At 28.1% G+C, this 19,437-nt stretch overlaps 2 protein-coding genes across 2 annotated transcripts; one reads left to right on the top strand and one right to left on the bottom strand.

The window, feature by feature from the left end:
* Positions 1-5,824: 5,824 nt before the first annotated feature.
* Positions 5,825-7,160, top strand: LOC105850925 (uncharacterized). Its single transcript, XM_065791263.1, has one exon. The coding sequence runs from the start codon at positions 5,870-5,872 to the stop codon at positions 6,821-6,823; it is 954 nt and encodes a 317-aa protein (XP_065647335.1). The 5' UTR covers positions 5,825-5,869; the 3' UTR covers positions 6,824-7,160.
* A 2,885-nt stretch (positions 7,161-10,045) lies between these two features.
* On the bottom strand, positions 10,046-18,148 carry LOC100202370 (uncharacterized). The gene is made up of 2 exons (XM_065791262.1): positions 17,988-18,148; positions 10,046-10,540 (listed from the first exon to the last, which is right to left on the bottom strand). Exons 1-2 carry the CDS (start codon positions 18,028-18,030, stop codon positions 10,149-10,151), a joined length of 435 nt encoding a protein of 144 aa, XP_065647334.1. The 5' UTR covers positions 18,031-18,148; the 3' UTR covers positions 10,046-10,148.
* Positions 18,149-19,437: the final 1,289 nt, after the last annotated feature.

The raw sequence follows: 19,437 nt of genomic DNA, 5'->3' as shown, positions 1-19,437 counted from the left end.
TTCTTGCACTATCTGTGCTAAGTGTGCTGAATTTAATTAAAATGTCCCGCCGCTGTAAAACATGAATAAAATGTTTTGCGCAAAAAGTCTTTCTTGTATTTTTATTACTGTCAGAGCATGTGAAGGCAGTTTCTATTTTTCATCAATGTAATGCACAGTAACTCCGAGGTGATGATGGTTGCGATGTCCAGTAGTCTCCGCGAGTGTAACGTGCACAGTTTGTTCACGTTAGAACGCCTTGCCTTTATAGTTCTCTCCTTTTCATACAATTCATGTATTTTTCATACGATGGTGCGTCTAGGCTGAGGCTCATACGTGCAATCATTCGTTGGTTCTAATAACATTCTTCATTCAGACCAACATCTTCCACAATATTAATGGGTCTGCAGTTTGTAGCAAGCAGTTTTGTAATGACAATTTTTTATCTTTTCTTTCTCTTGTTTTTCTATAGTTCTCTCACGTGGTTTAAAATAAAAATGTCCGTTTAAGATTTCGGTACCTTTTTCCATTTTTATAATGTTTCTCTCATAACACAACTTTTCATCAAATTTCTTTCTTTCTTGTCGTTTGAAAATAAGCAACAAAATAAATTCATACAAATTTTTGATTAATTCATGATTTGATTATTATCATAAACTATAATTCAGGGCCAACGACGACGGAGAAGGGGAGGGGCACGTGTCCCCTCTTTTTTTCTAAAGGATCTTTTTTCTTTTTTTAATTTTTTTCAGAGAAAATTCCAAATATAGAGAACTTTTTTTAGAAATAAACGATTGTGCCCCTCCACTTCAAAACCCGTGTCGTCGGCCATGTAATTAGATTATATATATATTGATTAATTGATTATTACATAATTTTAAAGCAATAAAAAATAAACCAACAAAACTATAAACAAACATAAAATAAATACAAAAAACAAAAAGTGGTGTGGGGGACGTTTATTTTAATTAAAAAGTTTATTTTTCACTTCAGGCTTTCAAAATAAAAAGTACGCTATCGCGCGATAAACTAATTGTCGACGTTAATTTTTTATTGCATCAAAGCGATATAAACGCGTTAATTTGCCCAGCCCTATTATATAGGGAAAAACGGGGTAAGATGGCGAATGGGGCAAGATGGCTTTCTATATAACAGCTCAACAAAAAACATTTAAAAATGGGTAAAAACGAACCAGTGTTTATATCTTGTATTTTTAAACTTTCCCCTATACATGCACATTTTGTTCCAATCGCAACCGGTTTCCTAAATTGAAACCCATTGATTTTTTTAATCGCAACTGGTTGTTTCTATTTAAAAAAAAAACAATAAAAATTATTTTCATCTTAACAGTGATATTTTAAACAATTCATTCAAAACTTCTAATAGTAATATAACTGTCCAGACAAAATGAAATTCTACAAACAAAAAATTGTACAAAAGCTTCAACAGTTATGAAGATCTTTTTTTTATTTTTTTAAAAATCACTAAAAAAAGTATTATTTTTAAGGTTTATTGTTGTAACGATTTTTAATTTACGCCAAAACTATTTCTTTAAACCCTATGATTTTATCACTGATTAAGTAAGAAAAACTTTATAGTTCCAATCAAAGAAACTTTAGAATGATATATTATTGCAATACCATGTTTGCAGCAACTTATAAGATAAGTTTAGGTTGTGATTTGCATTTTAAATCCCATTGCATTAAACACAAAAATGTAACCCATAGCATTATAGTTTACCGGGTGCAATTAATATAGTGCAAACACGATATTAGATCACAGAAAAAAATGACGCAAAAAAGCTTCAAATCAATAGTGTACTTTTTTTGGAGATAACTTTCATAATCTTTTGAAACTTTGAAAGTAAGACGTTTCACTAGAATAATGAAAAATATAGTCATAAAGCAGTATCATTTGGATTTTTCTTGCTTAGGTTATGATTGCTGGATCTTCTTGACTCTACTAAAACCATGTTGCGAATGGGTGATGTCCCTGTTAGCGCATTTAATGTTCATTGCCAAAACCACACAAAGAGTCATTTATTAAAATTTTAGGTTAATTAGCGGTACTGAGGCCACTGCATAGCTGATTTCTTAGTGTGATAATCTATAATCAAGTCCATTTTTCAATAATAGCTGAAAACATGGCTATATTGCCTATAATATTAAACATAATACACGTCAACACATAAAACCCGTCACCTTATTGTTTCAGTCTAGATTTTGAAAATGTTCGTGGTCTTTGAAATAACTTTTCATCCATTGAATCTTAGCTCTTGCAAAATTTTCCTACTAATTTGCTCTTTGTAAGACTTTGTTTGAATTCGACTTTTTTTTGGATCACATTGTTGATGATTATTAATCTTTGATTTTACTCTAACTTAAAGCAAAGACAACCACTGCTTGGACTAGGTTTATACTTGAGTAACAATTAATCTATTATTTGTGAAACAAAGTTTGAAGCGCCTCCTCACTCAACTTTATTTTGCCGCTCTTCTTCTGCTCAAAATTGCACTCTTTTTAATACTTCATCTAATAAAATTGATTGAGGTCTTCCTTTTTATCCATCTGCAAACATTGTTGTAATTGGTGACTTAAGTATTAGCATACTAATTGGCTTGGTTTGACCCTACTAGCATTAAACCTCTTTTTTTTAAAATTTTTGACCTTTGCATTAAAACTTATTAGTCTTTTATAAAACTTATTAGTCTTTTTTAATTTGATACTCTGATAGTTAAATTCGTGTAATCTAATTCAGACAACCCTAATCACTTACCTTATCTCTGATCCTAGCTAACAGTTAAGCTTCTTTTTTTTCTTCTTTTGGTAGTTTGGGCTATGCTATGATCTCATTAAAACATTTATCTTATTTATAATTTCACTTTTTACGATTGCCTTTATGTTGAGTGGAACTTATTTTTTGATATTCTTTGTGATGGTCCGCGGGCCGATGTCTTTTGTCTATCTGCTGATAACTGCGCTTCCTATAAAATCTTCTTGATTCAGACAGAGTGTATTATTATTTCTCAGTTTTAAGTCAAGCCATTATTTTCACTTTCTTGTGCAGCTACTAGTCCTAATTATATTGTATATAGTTATATCTATTTTGAACTTACCTACTTGTAGTCCGGACAACATTTCTATCTTAGTTAAGGTGTTCTATCTAGTTAGTTAAGCTGTATTTCGGAAATCTCTTAATAACTTTTAAATTAATTTAACAAGTGCTGAACTAAGTTTTGTTTTCCTCTATGCTGGAAAATGGTATCTGTGACTCCAAATTTTAAAAAAACTTTGGAGAACGTTATGACCCCTCCAACTCTTGTCCAATCAGTTTTCTGTCGGTTATTAAAAATGGTCTTTGAATATTTAATTAACAAACTTCTAAAATCTCATTTTGAGTTTAAAAACTTACTTTTTGACTATCATTACGGATTTCAATAATCTTGTTCTCTAGAACAAGAGCTGTTTACACTAGCTAACTATTATAAAAGAAAAGTTTTTTCTTGAGTTAGATGGAGGCGGCGAGGCACAGGTTATTGCTCATGACATATTAAATGCTTTTGATATAATCTGGCATAATGGATATTGCACATGGTGTATCCAAGAAAGTTTTTTAAATTATTGAATCATTTCTATCTTACGACAGTACTAAAGTTGTTCCTGAGCCAACAATCCTTCATTTTTAGAAATTTTAAGAGTATCACAAGGTTTCATTCTTGGTCTTAAATTTGTAACCCCTTTTTATTGATATTAACTAATTATTGAAATTTTATTGATATAATTTATTGATACTATGAAACTTAAAATTTATCGATGAATTTAAGTCAAGTTGAGAATAGTACAAAAAACATTTTATCAACTTGTTACCCTCACGTTTGGGGGGAAGGGGGATTAAATTTTAGGGTTTTTTTATTATATCTATTTTAAACTTACCTGCTTGTAAGCAGGTAAGTTTAAAATAGCCTCCTATCATCCTTATCAGCCTCCAATCATCCTAATCAGCCTCCAATCATCCTATGCTTGACATAAGTATAAACATGCAAATGTTTAAAGTTTGCTCCATGTTTGGAAGTTGGCTCAAACACCAAAAAATGCTTGATCCGTCACTGAAAAGCGTATAACTTTATAATGACTATTAAGCTTACCAGTGCCAGTGGTTCTGGGACATACAAAAGGGTGGCCAAAATTATTTTTTTATTACCTGCACAATGTTATTATTATAAAGTAAATGTTATAAAGTAAAGTATGTATATTCAAAATTTCACATAATTTTGATTTGTAGTTTCAGAGAAACTTAACTTTGTGGCTTAGACATTTATAAGATTTTTCCACAAGGAAGAGAACACTGAAGTTTGATTCCGACATTTTAAGAGAAAATCACAATAAGTTTTTATAAAAAACATTTTTTAAGTTATTTGTATTTTTCAAATAAAAATTTTTGCTTAAACATTGTTTTTTATTATAATCATCATCAACTTCTACATTTATATTAAAGTTTATATTAATAATAAATGCGAGGACACTAAGTGACTAAAATATTTTAACTTAATATCTTTATCTAAATTTCTTCATCATGTTCCAAATTTCATGATCTTTTAGTGCTCAAAAGTTTTTGAACATGTAAAGTTTATACCCCCATCAAAATGAGCGGGTTTTAAATTTTACATGATCATATTTACAAAAACCATGCATCACTAAAAAACAATTATTTCTAAATAGTGCCAAAAGATGCGGCTACATCTTTCACTAAATTTTTCGAGCTCATTTAGCATTAATAAAAGCTTATGTCACCGTGAAAACAGTTGTCACCGTGTAAATCAACTGATACCACCGTGTAAGCAATTTTATATCAGTTTTCTAGCTTCACTAAAGTTAAAACACTACATTACTTTTTTATATTTTGGCCTTATTTTCACTATTGCAATTAAATATATCATAAATCATTCCGTTAATGTATGTATAACTGGAGAAATATTAAAGGTAATTTAATATTTATTATATTACTTTTAATATAAATTGGTAGGAACATCACCCAAGTTGGAACATCACCCATAAAGTTTTCTCTTGAGTTACACTTTTGAACAAAAATTTTAACTTTGTACCTAAATATCTCATTGTTAAAATTTTTAAAATTTTAGATATTTTAATATATTTATATTTAATGTTTAAATCTTTTAAACCCACCGTATGAAAAACAAAACAAAACAAAAAACTCAATTTTGGCTACTCTACGCCACTGTGCAGAGTAGAATTTGAATGTGCATTTTCTGCGGCTGGCTTTTTGGCTACAAAAATAAAAAGTCGTTATAAAATCTGGCTACATTAAAACGTATTTTAGAAATAATCAAAAATAAATACATATGCATATTATATTTATAAAAATAATGAAATCATTCAAATTAAATAATTAAATATGTATAATGTTAAAAAACCAAACAATTACCTTATAATTAAATGAATAGTTTTTTTAAACCTATTTTTGAATGTGTCATGTTATTAATTTCCTTAAAATTTTTATAAACTAATATGTTATTATCTTTTAAGAACAGGTACTTGGTAAGTATGGGGACTAGGTAAATGTAATACCAAAATTCCAGCATTAAAAATAAAGCACGGGATTACGTACCCTCTGTTGGAGTATCAGTAAAATTAGTTGAGGATCACACACACAAACACAAACGTACATACACATGCACGCACACACACACACACACAAACTTCTTTTGTATTTGCTTAGAATGCAACTCTTAAAACCTTTTAATAATAATACAAAAATACTTGTTTTGCTTTTCACTTGAAATTTTTAGAATAAAATAGTATGATATTTTTAATATAATACAAAAAACATATTTAAACTCACATACACTTATTAATTGTTTTTTTAGATTAATATGAGCAATTTGAATAATACCTTAATGTGCTTATGGCCATATTACTATACTTTGCACCAGTGTGAATCTGTTGTGATTTATTTGCAAGTATTCGCAGGGTTATCCTTGTTTGGGTGCATGTTTGTAATATTTATAATATGTCTGTTTCGTGATTATCAGTTCTTCGTTTTCCGACTTTTATTTTTTCTTAGTATAAGTTCTGCACTTCAATCAATCAGTTATCTAATTAGTGACATAAACAACTATACAACCTGTATGTTTCAAGCGATAACAATGCAATACTTTTCGTGGTCAACCTTACTGTGGGTAATTTCTATAACTATTCATGTGTTGTGCTCTACAAAAAAAAAAACAATTGAAAATAAAGAAAAATATTTGCATTTAATTTCATGGTTGCTTCCATTATTTTGGGTTGCTTTGCCTTTTACAAAATACAGCTACGGTAAAGCGGGTGCATGGTGCTGGATAAGACATGATGCTGCTGCAATGCGCTTTGGAGCTTGGTATGTTCCAAAATTTGTTGTGGTTTTTTTCCTCATAACGTCCTATTCCTATATTCTTTTAAAAGCAGTGCAAGAAAAAAAACAATGGGCGGGTGTACATAACAATGCAGAACAGGCTTTTGATAGAAACACTTTCATATTAAAAGAAATAAAACAGTTGGCAGTGTACCCGCTAATTTATTTAATTGTATCTCTACCGTCATTAATTTTTCGCATTATGAACGCAATTCATCCAGACGATGCTCCAGATTATACAATACTTATTTTGGGTGTCATATCTTCTTCAGCTAATGGTGCCGTAAACGCAGTGGCTTTTGCATTGTACGGAGGTTTTCAAAAACGGTTGACATTTTCGCAGTTAAAGTTGGCTGCTTTGTCTTGGCTGAAACCAAAAACCCCTAATGTAATTCATAATTATGTGTTAAACGACTTTGTTTATACCATCTCATGAAGGTATAATAACTTGCAGTGATTTTATTCTGTCAATATTCAAGTGAAAACAATTACTGGATAAAAAAAGTTGAATGGGAAAAAGAAAATTTGCGTTTTTTTACAATCAGTTTTTTGATTGAAAGGTAAACAAGATAAAAAATAGAACAAAAATAAAATTTTAATATAGAATATTTATTTTTCATACATTTGAAATGTATGTATTCCGATGGGTGCCTTAAATTAGTATTTCAAAATTCTAAGAATTAATATTAATTTTAAACTTCTCAGTTTTGTAAAAAAATTATTATTAACTGCCAAGTTATTGTTATATTTTAAATACATATAATTTGTACTTACGTTAGCTTTCATATTGATGTCTACTCGTAAAGTTAAAAGTTTTAATAAATAAAAAAAAAGCTAATTTACATGTCCCAATGTCCGAGAGACAATCTGTTATTTTCATAACATTATTTTTTTTTTCAAACGTGATCTTTATAGTACGCAACATTATTAAAGCTACTGAAACATACTAAGACTAGTCCTCGGGAAACCAATGTCTTTTGTCTAGTTGTAATTGTTTATATTTGTAACTGCTGATATTTTATCGCTACATTTATTTTCAATATTTCGAAAAGCCAAAAAAAAAAAAAATGCTCAGTTTAAGCCAGCATTTTCACTTCTAAATCTGAATGTGAGTTTAAAAATAAGAAAGAGCGTCGTCTTAGAATTATAAAAATGCTCGTACATACTGGTTGCACACCCTGAGTTTAAAAACTAAAAAAAAGTATTATAAAGTTGGTTTTGATACTATTGTAAAAACCACAAACCAGTAAAAAGAAACTCACGAAGTTGTTTCTTTTACTGATCGATCTTGGTACGTGTGTTCAAAGCATTTTGGTTAAAACCATGATGCCTTGAACACGTATTTAAAATAATTTCAGGCATTAGGGTAGAGCGGGGGTAGTAGGTAAGTAGGGTAGAGCGTGGCTAGTTGAGCAACTTTTACTAAATTTAACAGCTCTCATTAATGGTGCGTCGGATTTACATAATTTTTTTTAAATTAAGTTGAGCAATCAAAAAATAAATGAATATGCATGGTACGAAACTTGGGTTATTCATCAATAAAACTTTCACTAACCTACGTGTGTATAATTTATAAACTTTTTATTTTATACAATTTAATGAGTAAGTAAGAGAAGTGAAAAAATTAAATAGTAACAAAGTGTCATAAAATATTAAATTATTGTTTTATGCAACTATCTTAAACTTTAAAGCCCGATTTTAAAATTACTAATTTTAAAAATGTATATAAATAATGTAGTTCTCATCAAAACTGTTTCTTTGTGCTCGATAGTTTTATTTATTTCAAAGCTGCTCAATTACCCCGACTAGACAAGTTGACACATTAGTTAAGTTTTGAAAAAAAACAGTTAAACTTCGAAAAAATGGCTAATTTTAAAAAAAAAGTCCGATAAATTTGTAAAATATCAACAGTTAAGTTTTGGCAGATGAAAAAAGTTTATAATATATAAGAGAAAAATACCAAAAAAATTTTTGTTTTTTACTTTTTTGGTCCAAATTAGAAAAAATGCCCGCGTACTTTACTCAACTGCTTTCCAGCAATCTTTTGTTGCGCATTGTGTTAACGTTCTAATTCCCTAACTTTCATCCATTAAATGTTTTGTCATGTGATGCGTAGTTTTTGAGATATTTTATTTGCCTAACTTGCCCCATGCTCAACTCTGGTTTTACTCTATGATTGCCCCTATGCTCAAGTGTGGCTCTACCCTATTGTTAAAACGCATCTTGTTGTAAGATTAAGTATAGCCTATATTTACTGATTCTGTCTGATTTATTAAGAGAACGCTACTTCTTTAGTTGGTATATTTTTTTAAAAACTTTTAAAAATTAATTCAAAAAATTTTCAAAAAAAGAAGTTTAAACACGATTATTAACTAAAAAGGAGTTAAAACACGATAATTAAATGAATCAGATCCTTTAAAATGATTTAGTGTTAGGTCCCAAACTATACTTAAATTAACTCTAAATGGGCTTTAATTAAGTCTGGATTTTTAAGATATTATATTATTTAAGTTTATATGGAGCTAGAAAATAAAAATCATTTTTAACTAAACTGCACTCATTTTTTGTACAATTTTGAGAAAAACCTCAAAAAAAGAGATTTTTTTTAAAAGAAGTAACTAGCAATTTCGGAATCAGTGCTCCAAACGGAAATTTGGCAAACTAGTGTTTTTTGCTTGGGATATAAGTGCTGTTTATTTTAAGCTTTATCAAATACCTGTTAAAAGTCCAATAAAATCCAATCTTTACGTTTCACAATTCATTGTAAAACGTAAAAAATACATATATATAAATACAAAAGAATATATGTAAATTTAAATTAAATATAAAATATAACTTTTTAACATTTGTATGATCAATATGGAGTATTTTTGGAAATATAGGCCGGGTAAATAATAAAAAAGCAATTTACTCAGTAACTGGTCAGCTTTACGTAAATAAAAAATAAAAATTTTGGTTAAGTTTTTATTCACGTAAAGCTGAGCAAATACTGAGTAAATTGCTTAACTTTACCTGAATAAAAATTTGAGCAAAACTGCTGAAGTTTTTATTCACATAAAACTGACCAGTTACTGAGTATAAACAATTGTTTTTTTTATTCACCCGGCCTTATATCTCACTTTTTAAGCAAAAAGTACGGTGTTTGAACCCTACCACATCTCTGATAGTGCTGCGCTCAACATGTTTTTCTACGCAACTTTTATTGCAACAACTTTGTTTGCCAAATTTCGTGTTTTAGAGTTTAAAGAAATGATTGCAACATTGATTCATTCAATTATTAATTTGATTCATCATTCCTAACAACTAATAATAAACCTTATTTATCATTCCTTACAATTACCAATAAATCTCATTTAACATTCCTAACAACTAATTGTAAAACTTATATATCATTTCTAACAATTACTAATAAAAATTTCATACATCATTACTAACAACTAATAATAAATCTTATTTATCATTCCCTACAATTACAAATAAAACTCATTTATCAATCCTAACAACTAATAATAAATCTTATTTATCATTCCCTACAATTACCAGTAACTCTCATCCATCATTCCTAACAACTAAAAATAAATCTTATTTGTCACAATCAATGCTCATCTCACTCAATATTCATAACTAATCAATATATTCTGCATTTGAAGAAACTATATTTAAAATCATTTTTTTTTGACTTTTTTCTATAATATTGCGGTATAGTGATGTTATGATTTAAAATCTATCTAATGTTTAAAGTACATTTTACGTATTTTCTTTTAGTTTTTGATTTCAATATCTTGTTTTGATGCATCGTCTATAATCTTAGATTCACTCTCATTTGAACCACTTTCGCTTTCACCAGATTCTGAACCAGATTCATTGTTTCCATCAACTGCATCGCCTGATTCAGCCTCATCGCTTAAGTCTTTATCATCTGTATCGGTATCGTCATTAGAGTCTGCACCTTCAGTTATATAGAAAACAGGTTGGTATGGGTCCTCAAGAAACTCCTGCTCTTTATCACTTGGAAACAAATTATCTTCTAAGTCATCGCGAAATGGTGCTTCTCGCTTAGAAATAAACTTGTCTTGCATATCATTTACAAAGTCCTGAGGTTCGATATAGTATTTTTCAGGTATTACTGCAGATGCAAACGGCTGAACAAATACTAAAATCAAATGTAAAATTTAAGAAAACATTTTTCTAAGAAACTTTTAGTTAAAAACGTATAAATTTGTATAAATTTAAATAAATTTGCATACATATTCTTGACATTTTTTAAAATTGTAAATTGTTAGCTTTAACAGTTTTTAATGAGTAACATGAGTATATAAACAAAACCGTCAATAAACCCATTTTTTGCTAAAAGAATGTTGGTTAATGTAAAGTTTATGAAAAAAATAAAAACATGTCAGGTGAAAACTTAACTAAATTTATATTACTTTCAAGAATAGATAAAATTTATATAATCTTGTAAATAATTCAAAGTTTGGTTTAAAAAATCAGGAATCAGGAACTTACATCTGATTTCTCAGTTCAAAAAATATATATATATATTTTGATATAATGACAGAACTGTAAATATCTTTACATATTTACAGTTCTGTCATTATATCAAAAATTCATTTTTTGGGAAATCTTCCCGCTAATTTTCACAATAATACCAATACAAATGGTTGTACCAGAATTCTGGCTGGATCTACAATACTTCATGCGGAATGCCGGAATTTACTTTTTACCTTTACTTTTTAAAGACATATATATTTAAATGAAACAAGAATCAAATTAATGAAATAGGTTATATATATATTATATGTTATAAGTATATATTATGTACCCACGATGCCAAGGTACAGGCTTTCACTTTAATCTTGAAGGTAAAAATTAACATAAATATAATTCTCGTAACATAATTAACATAAATATAATTCTCGAAATTATCAATTGTAACATAAATAAATATAAATATAATTCTAGATTTGTCAATAAAATTCCGATCGGATTTTTGTTTTATCTACAAATCCAGCAAATCCGGTTCCGGCCAAAATTTAAAATTTTTATTCCGGCACACTCCTAACCAATGCGAATATTAATACCTACCACGACAAAAAAAACTCAATATCTGCTTACTTGACTTTTAGCCTAGTTATTTTTAAATTTATGTCACAAAAAAAAGAATGGATTTTATTAAAAATTTCTCTAATAATTTTTCTTGTGATTGTATTTCTAATGAAATACAATCGCAAAAATTGCTAAAATATATTTTCAAAAAGAAGCATTGCGCTGTTTTACTTCATATACTTCATATATGTTCATATACTTCATATATGTTCATATACTTCATATGTTCATATACTTCATATGTATTCAAATTTTTAGTTAAATAAAGATGTCACATGTACAAGTTTATATGAGATTTCTGTTTTGCACTTTTGACAAAATCAAATTTCAACAACTGTTTAAAGCCTTTTAGATTTAGAGATTCAATTTACTTTTTTGAATGTACTACACTGACAAAGCAAAATTGTGCTTTAAATTAACACTGAATTTATTTTCATCGTAAAATTTAAAAGAGAAAATTGAAAGAAAATATAAAAGTATGAAGAAAGCAGTATGTAGAGAAAAAAAATCATTAAAAAGTTTGTCAACCATGAAATATAAACTTCTGCTGTGTATAGTATATATCATATATAGTATTATATATGCATTATATAATACAAAGAGAGGGAGAAAATAAATAATAGCATTATATTTTATCTGCTGTTGAAGACACTAGAACTTATATACTATATATATATTTATATATATATACAAGCAACTTATTCAAACTCAAGACTTTAAAGTTTTAGTAAGACTTAACAAGTTAAAACGAGAATTTAGATTAAAATTAAGATTTAAACAATTGAAATGAAAAGTAGTTTATAGCAACAATTTTGATAGACAATTTACTAAAATTAATTTAATTTTAGATAAAAAATCTGACTGATTTCTCCTCAAAACTGATTTCTCCTTAAGACTTATTTTTCTTTGAAAAACAAATTTTTATACTTTGAATTGTTTTATGTTTACATTTGTTCTATGATACTACACTGGCAAACGTCTAAATAACGTCTAAAAGACGTCTTATTTAGACGTGATATTTTTGCATAGGTATTATAACTCCGAATGCCAAGATTTTATGTTCAGAATTGTTGCTTTCAAAATTACCAATTTTCTACAACAGTAATGAAGTTATGTGTTATATAATACTTACCTGGTATAAATGGTCACTGAAATAAGTAGTCTTTGATACTACAACCTATAATCATTGCCACAAAATGTCTGCAATGCGTATCTCCAAATTAAACTTTACAATAGTCGAATTGATTTATTAACTTGTGGAATCTAGATTTTTCAAACTAAATTTTGCATTCTTTGAAAGAGAAACAGCTGTTTAAATTAAAAAAAACATTGTGCACGGTAGTAAACAAAATTATAGGCTTGAATACCCTTTGTAGATAACTTATTTGATTCTGTGAAAACAGAAGATAGACTTTGATCACATTTTCTCTAAAACTTTAAAAACCGGAAGAAAAATCATATTTTTATATTAAAAAGAAAACAAAAAAGTAAAACTTTTATTTTTGATAAGTATTTCATTATTTGGAAAATATTTCAATTTTAAAAAACGTCTGAAATTTTTAAAAAACGACATTAGATGGAAAACGTTTCTTAGGTTTTTTAAACATTTTTGATGAAGAAAAAAGTTGAGAATTATTGAAAAAAACGTAAGTATTATCCCCAAGTGCTCACTTAAGTTGCCTCTAAATCCACTTCATCTGATTCCGAATTTTCTGAGTGTACAATATCCAAAGTAAATGGACAATATCCAATGACTTTGTACGCTTTGCACCAAAATGTACTTGTTTTTGCACATTCAACTTCATTATTGTGTACATGTGCATTTGTTGTTTATTCTTTGACACAGTTCTGAATCCCTAAAAATACACCATAAGACTATCATCTTTCTTTCATCATCTGTCTTAAAGATGAAATAAGACATTTTAGTTTGTGGGGCGATTTTTTAAATTTATAAAACTAATTTTTATTTTTTATTTTTATTTTTTTAAATTTTTTTTTTATTTATGTTTTATACTGTTGTTTTTATATCCAATTAATTACGTTTTTCTATAGTTAAGAACCAATTAAAAACTAATTACAACCATTTATATAAATACAAGAATTATATATATAGGGGAAAGGCGCCTATGATGGCATACTTAACTTTGAAGCTTCATTATTCAGTATCCTGAAGACCAATAATAAAAGTTTTGATATGGATACATTCCTTGTTACATCTAGAACAATAATTACCCTGGAGAGTTTTCATCAGTTATATTTTTTATAAGTTATTCTTATTGTAAAAAAAACAACAAGTGTGCCATCATAGGCAACCACTGCTCCTATGATGGCAAAGGGGAGGATAAGGTTAGTTAGAGTCGAGGGTAACTTAATGATTTCATTTAACCTTAGAGTCTTCCCTCAGAAAAGCCAGAAATTACTCGAAACCATCCTAATTTACCATTTCATGCTACACACCAGCATTGTAAAATTTTGCGCATGCGCATAGGATATATTGAGTTTTACGTATTTTTTGGACCAAAAAAAAAATTTTGGAGCATTCTTTTAACTTTACTTAAAAATAAGTTTTTCTTATAAAAAAAAAAAAGGTTTTCCCAACTCGTCAATATTTCAACACCCCCAACTCGTCAGTATGCCATCATGGGTAAAAGTCATCATTTTCATTAAAACAAGCTGTCTGCTTTGTTCAAAAGATAAAATTAAAGTAACTATTCCACTAAATGCACAAAACTTGAATAGAAAATGCATGAAAATTTCATTTCTGCACAGTTAATAGTAAAATCACAATCTTAAATATATGAAGGAAATAAAACTACAACAAAATTTTTGTTGATTATAAAAACAATACTTGTGCACAAGGGACGTTTTTTCACTAAAACTAATGTAAAGTCAGTATAGTCATGTAGGTCTAATCATTTTTTTACCAAAACCAATTTTAATGGAAATATGACCAGTATGCCATCATAGGCGCCTTTCCCCTATATATATATTTATGTCTCCTTTTTATTTTAAAATCAGAACTTCTTAAAGTTGCTGATTGCTTGTTTTTCAACAAATTTAGGAAGTTTTGACTTTAAAACTTCCCCGAGTTGATTGAACTCATTTTGAATACTGATCAAAATAAAATAGTTGAGCAGTGTTCAAAATGACAATCTTTGATTAACCAATTAATATAGAATTTATTGACATTCTTATTCTTTTCAAAAATGCTGTTATACTTGAAACTTTAAAGCCACATATTTAATAATTTTTTAAAATGAGAAACTTACTATCCGAGTATTCGCAAATATTTTATAGTATTTATTTTTTCTAATTCGACATCATTAAAGTTTTTCTTTATGTCAATATTACGTTGTCAACTTCCTATCATGCTCTTATGTTTGTCACACTTTTGTAAATTCTTTTTTAAGATGTTAAAAAAGTTGAATAACAGGGGTAACATAATTAATATTACAATGTTTATTTCATTTTCGGTTCTTTCTCCTATAAAAGCTTCTTTCCTTTGTAGCTAAAAAAGCTACTACTACCTCCCCCCCCCCCTTTCCTTTTAAAATCAACCCTGACTAACTTTTCATCAACTTATGCTATTTTATAAAATTTTGTTTATCTCTCAAATGTTTCTGTTATTTTCAGTTTTGAAAGTTTTGAAAATATTAGATTTATAAAAAAGAATTAAAATATTTTTTTCGATATGCTCTGATAAATGTAGTCCTACTCTACATGTTCTGATAGACGAAGTCCTACTCTATGATAAATGTAGTCCTACTCTATGATAGATGTAGTCCTACTCTATGACAGATGTAGTTCGATTCTATGATAGATGTAGTCCTATTCTATGATAAATGTAGTCCTACTCTATGATAAATGTAGTCCTACTCTATGATAAATGTAGTCCTACTCTATGATAGATGTAGTCCTACTCTATGACAGATGTAGTTCGATTCTATGATAGATGTAGTCCTATTCTATGATAGATGTAGTCCTACTCTATATTGAACTGCTTTTACATTATGATATTTCTTAAAACTTTTTGTTTAAATAAAATTTAAGCAAAAGTGCCCAACTTAAAATATTGGCCGAAAATACACTTAACGTATAAAAGTTTCATAAGTAATTTGAAACAGTTAAAGCTTTTTTTAAACTTACATTTTGAAAAAAAAGTTGTCGACCTCTAATCAAAACCTCGTAAATTCAAATTAAAATTGTTATAGAACACCAATAAAACAACATTTCTAGTAAAGCTTGCGTTCAAATGCGTATTTTTAACTACAGTTTTACTATAATTTTAATAGGATTTGATATGCTTATATAAGTTTTATACTATGGTGAGGAACTAACCGAAAACGCTTTTTCAACAAGTCGAGAGTTACGAGATTTTTTTATAGGTCAACGATCTTCAAAACCTGGTTACGCGTGAATATGTATGTACATTTTCTAGTTTTTAAGGCCAGTTAAAATGATTTTTTTTTTAAGTTTAAGATATTTTTTGGTCGATAACAAGTAAAAATTAATAAACGGTGGGGGGAGGGGAAGAGGGGGGATCTTATAGGCTAGGGGCCGGTGGATAAATTTTTGGAAAATTTAGAAACGCTTCACTAACAATAATATTAAAATAAAACCCTATAAAATTATGTTTTATTATTTTGTAATTACTCAGTTAAACAAAAGAATAACATTTTGAAAAAGAACTTTGTTCTTAAAAAAATATACAAAATAAACAATTTATAGTTCAGTTAGTAAGCCGTGAAGCGATTATTTACTCATGATTATTAACACGTTCAACGTGAAACACGCGGATGCACGCCGCTCAGCAAGGTTGCGCAAAATAAACAACATGCAACAACTAAGTTAATTGCGTAGTAAACAAAACTTAATTGAGCACAACTTTTAATGAAGTAAAGTGCGATATTATAAAAAAATGAACTGCCCGTTGTTAATCAGATTCAAAATTTTTTGATTCAAATAATATATTTTCAGATTTAGACAAAAATTCAATAATCCTTATATGCGTAAAACTATTAATTATATGTGTAAACTGTTTCCACTAACATTAGGCCGGGTGAATAAAAAAAACAATTGCTTTTACTCAGTAATTGGTCAGTTTTACGTGAATAAAAATTTGAGGAGTTTTTCACGAATTTTTATTCGCGTAAAGTTAAGCACTTGACTCAGTAATTGCTTAGCTTTACGTGAAAAAAGCTTAACCTAAATATCAAAAATTTTTATTCATGTAAAGCTGACCAATTACTAAGTAAAAGCAATTGCTTTTTTTTATTCACCTGGCCTATTATTTATCGAATCGCAATTCAAAAAGCCAAAAAAGTCTGTAGTTTGTAATTTAATCGTAAGCAAAGTATTTACGTTTTTAGACTCTTTTTATAATTGCGATAAATGATTTACTTTATTGCTATATCATGTATGAGTACAAATATGTTTTATTTGAACATATAGTATATATAAACATATAGTAATAAAATTACCCGACAAGAAAGTTAGAAATTATAGCCAGAGGCAGTTCTACAAATAAAATGAGGGAAGAGGGAGGTGAGTCTTTAAAAAGTCACCTTCTTTGAGAGGGGGAGGGGGTAATGGGGTTGTTGTACCACCCATAGACCCTCGTAAAGTTGCCTCTTTTTAAGGGGGGAAGGGGTTATAATATCACCATCACACACCCGTAGAATCACCCCTTGGCATATGTGGGCCTTACGTAGCTACAACCTAAGTTATGTAAATTTCATAGCCACGCTTTCTCCACATTTATGCTATCTCATAAACCGAGTGCGGCTATCATATAATGACACATATGGTATTATAATTCAGCTATCATAATTATGAAAAGTGTCTGATATCTTAAAAAAAGCCAAATGATGTATAATAGCTGGCAAGCAATATGGTTTAAATTAAATAAAACTTAAAATCATTAATTATACTTGAAAATACCTTACTGTGAAAATTTATATACTATATTCAACTATATATACTATATTAACTTATATACTATATTCAACTGAAAACATTTCCATTACATCTGATTTTAATTAAAAATTGCGTGTAATGAGATTTCATTATTGAATATGCAAAAATCTTTTTAAAACATTGCATTATAAAATTTGTATTAGGATTTACAGTTCTGACTATCGGTTTGGTGCAAATATTTTTGTATTTTCCCAGAGAAAAGTTTTATTCAAAAATACTTAGATATTATTACTATATAAAGATATACATGGTATTAGTTCTAGATATTAGTTCTGACAAAGATCTTTTTATAGTAGATCAAGAATAAAAGGATGTTTTATTATACTGCATTTCAAATTTTATAGTTTATTCATTTTAAAAGCTCCAGAAGTTTAAACTATAAAAATAAATATTGCATCATATAAAAATATCTTTAAAATTTATAAATATATACATATTTTTATATATATATATATATATATATATATATACTTATATATACTTAAATATATATTATATATTATACGTTCATAACTTACGCATTGACACCAAAAAGTACAGCCATGATATTAAAGGCGTCATATTAACTGCTATATATCCGCTTCGTTAATATCTACGGACTTTAAAAAATAGTCTTTATATTAAGTGCGTAAGATGATTTGATCTTTGGCAGAATTTGCTCGTCTCGCTAACAAATATGCTCAAGAGATTCGGTTGAGTGTTTAAACTTGAGTGGGAATGTTTTTACTTTTTGTTTTAAGCCGTTTGTAGAAAGGGCTTCGCAATGTGAAAACAGTTTATTGTTTTGTATTATATTAGTTTATTTAAAGATCTTCGTGATGATTAAAATTTGTTAAATTGAAAATTTTTTAATGTCTTAAATTTACAATCTGTTTTAATAAAAACAAATTATAAAGTACAAAGTTATAAATATAAAGTACAAAGTTGTTAACAATTCGGAATAAAAAAAAATGTAATATAAAATTAAAACTTTTGTTTTATGGCTTGATACATTTTAAACAAGATGCTTGAAATATTTTTTACCAATTCGAAACGACTCATAAAATTGCGGACATTTTATAATAAGACATAATTTCAACAATCTCTGTTTTTCAACTTTCAAAAAACTTCATGTGTTTAAAGATTGACAGACTGTTTTATTTTTTTACGGTTTTTAATTAGTTTAAAATTACCCCCCATCCCTCATTTAAAATTTTTGTATTTATAGGCAATACCATGTTCTTTTTGAAAATCAGTTGAAAATTACATGTTTTGATCAGTTTAATTTTTTTGAAAACCGAAATAGAAAACAACGAATGGCAATTGCCATTCATTAATGATAATCAACTAAACTATTAATGGTTTAGTTGATGTTTGAAAAGCATTAAAAGATACTTAAAGATCCATGTTGATCATATCGTATAATCACTAACTCCGTATCGTTTTTAAGTTTTGAAATACAAATACAAGACTATTCGCCAGACATGGTTTTTAATAGGTTCAAATTACTTATACCAATGCACTGCGGGACAGAGTGTACTAAAATACCCCAAAATCCTTGTCAACAACTTTCTTACGCTACTATTGTTTTAAATTAATATTACTGAGAACCATTTTAAATTAAATTTAGGATGTTTTTTGTTCAGACTTTTGATTTTAATGAAAGTGTAATCCTTAGTTTTTATGCATCAGTAGCAGACAGTTATTTTTTGATGTTTACCTATACTACTATTCAACAGATAAACTATCCTCCAATTACCATCCACCAAATATTTCATTCTGTAAACCTGCTGCTCAATGTAAATAAAAAAACATCACAATCATTTTGCCACTTTTTACCTAAACAAAGTTATAAAACTGGTCTTCACTAAACGGTCAGTTGATTAAAAATAATGTGTATTAAAAAAAATATTTTTTGTACACACATATTACCAAAATCTTTTCATGTAATATCATTATAATATCGAAACTGTGTAGGAAAACCTTTTG

The sequence above is a fragment of the Hydra vulgaris genome, chromosome 02 (genome assembly GCF_038396675.1).
Source record: "Hydra vulgaris chromosome 02, alternate assembly HydraT2T_AEP".
NCBI lineage: Eukaryota > Metazoa > Cnidaria > Hydrozoa > Anthoathecata > Hydridae > Hydra > Hydra vulgaris.
The sequence above is the reverse complement of the archived record's forward strand: the minus strand, read 5'-3'. Positions and strand labels throughout refer to the sequence as shown.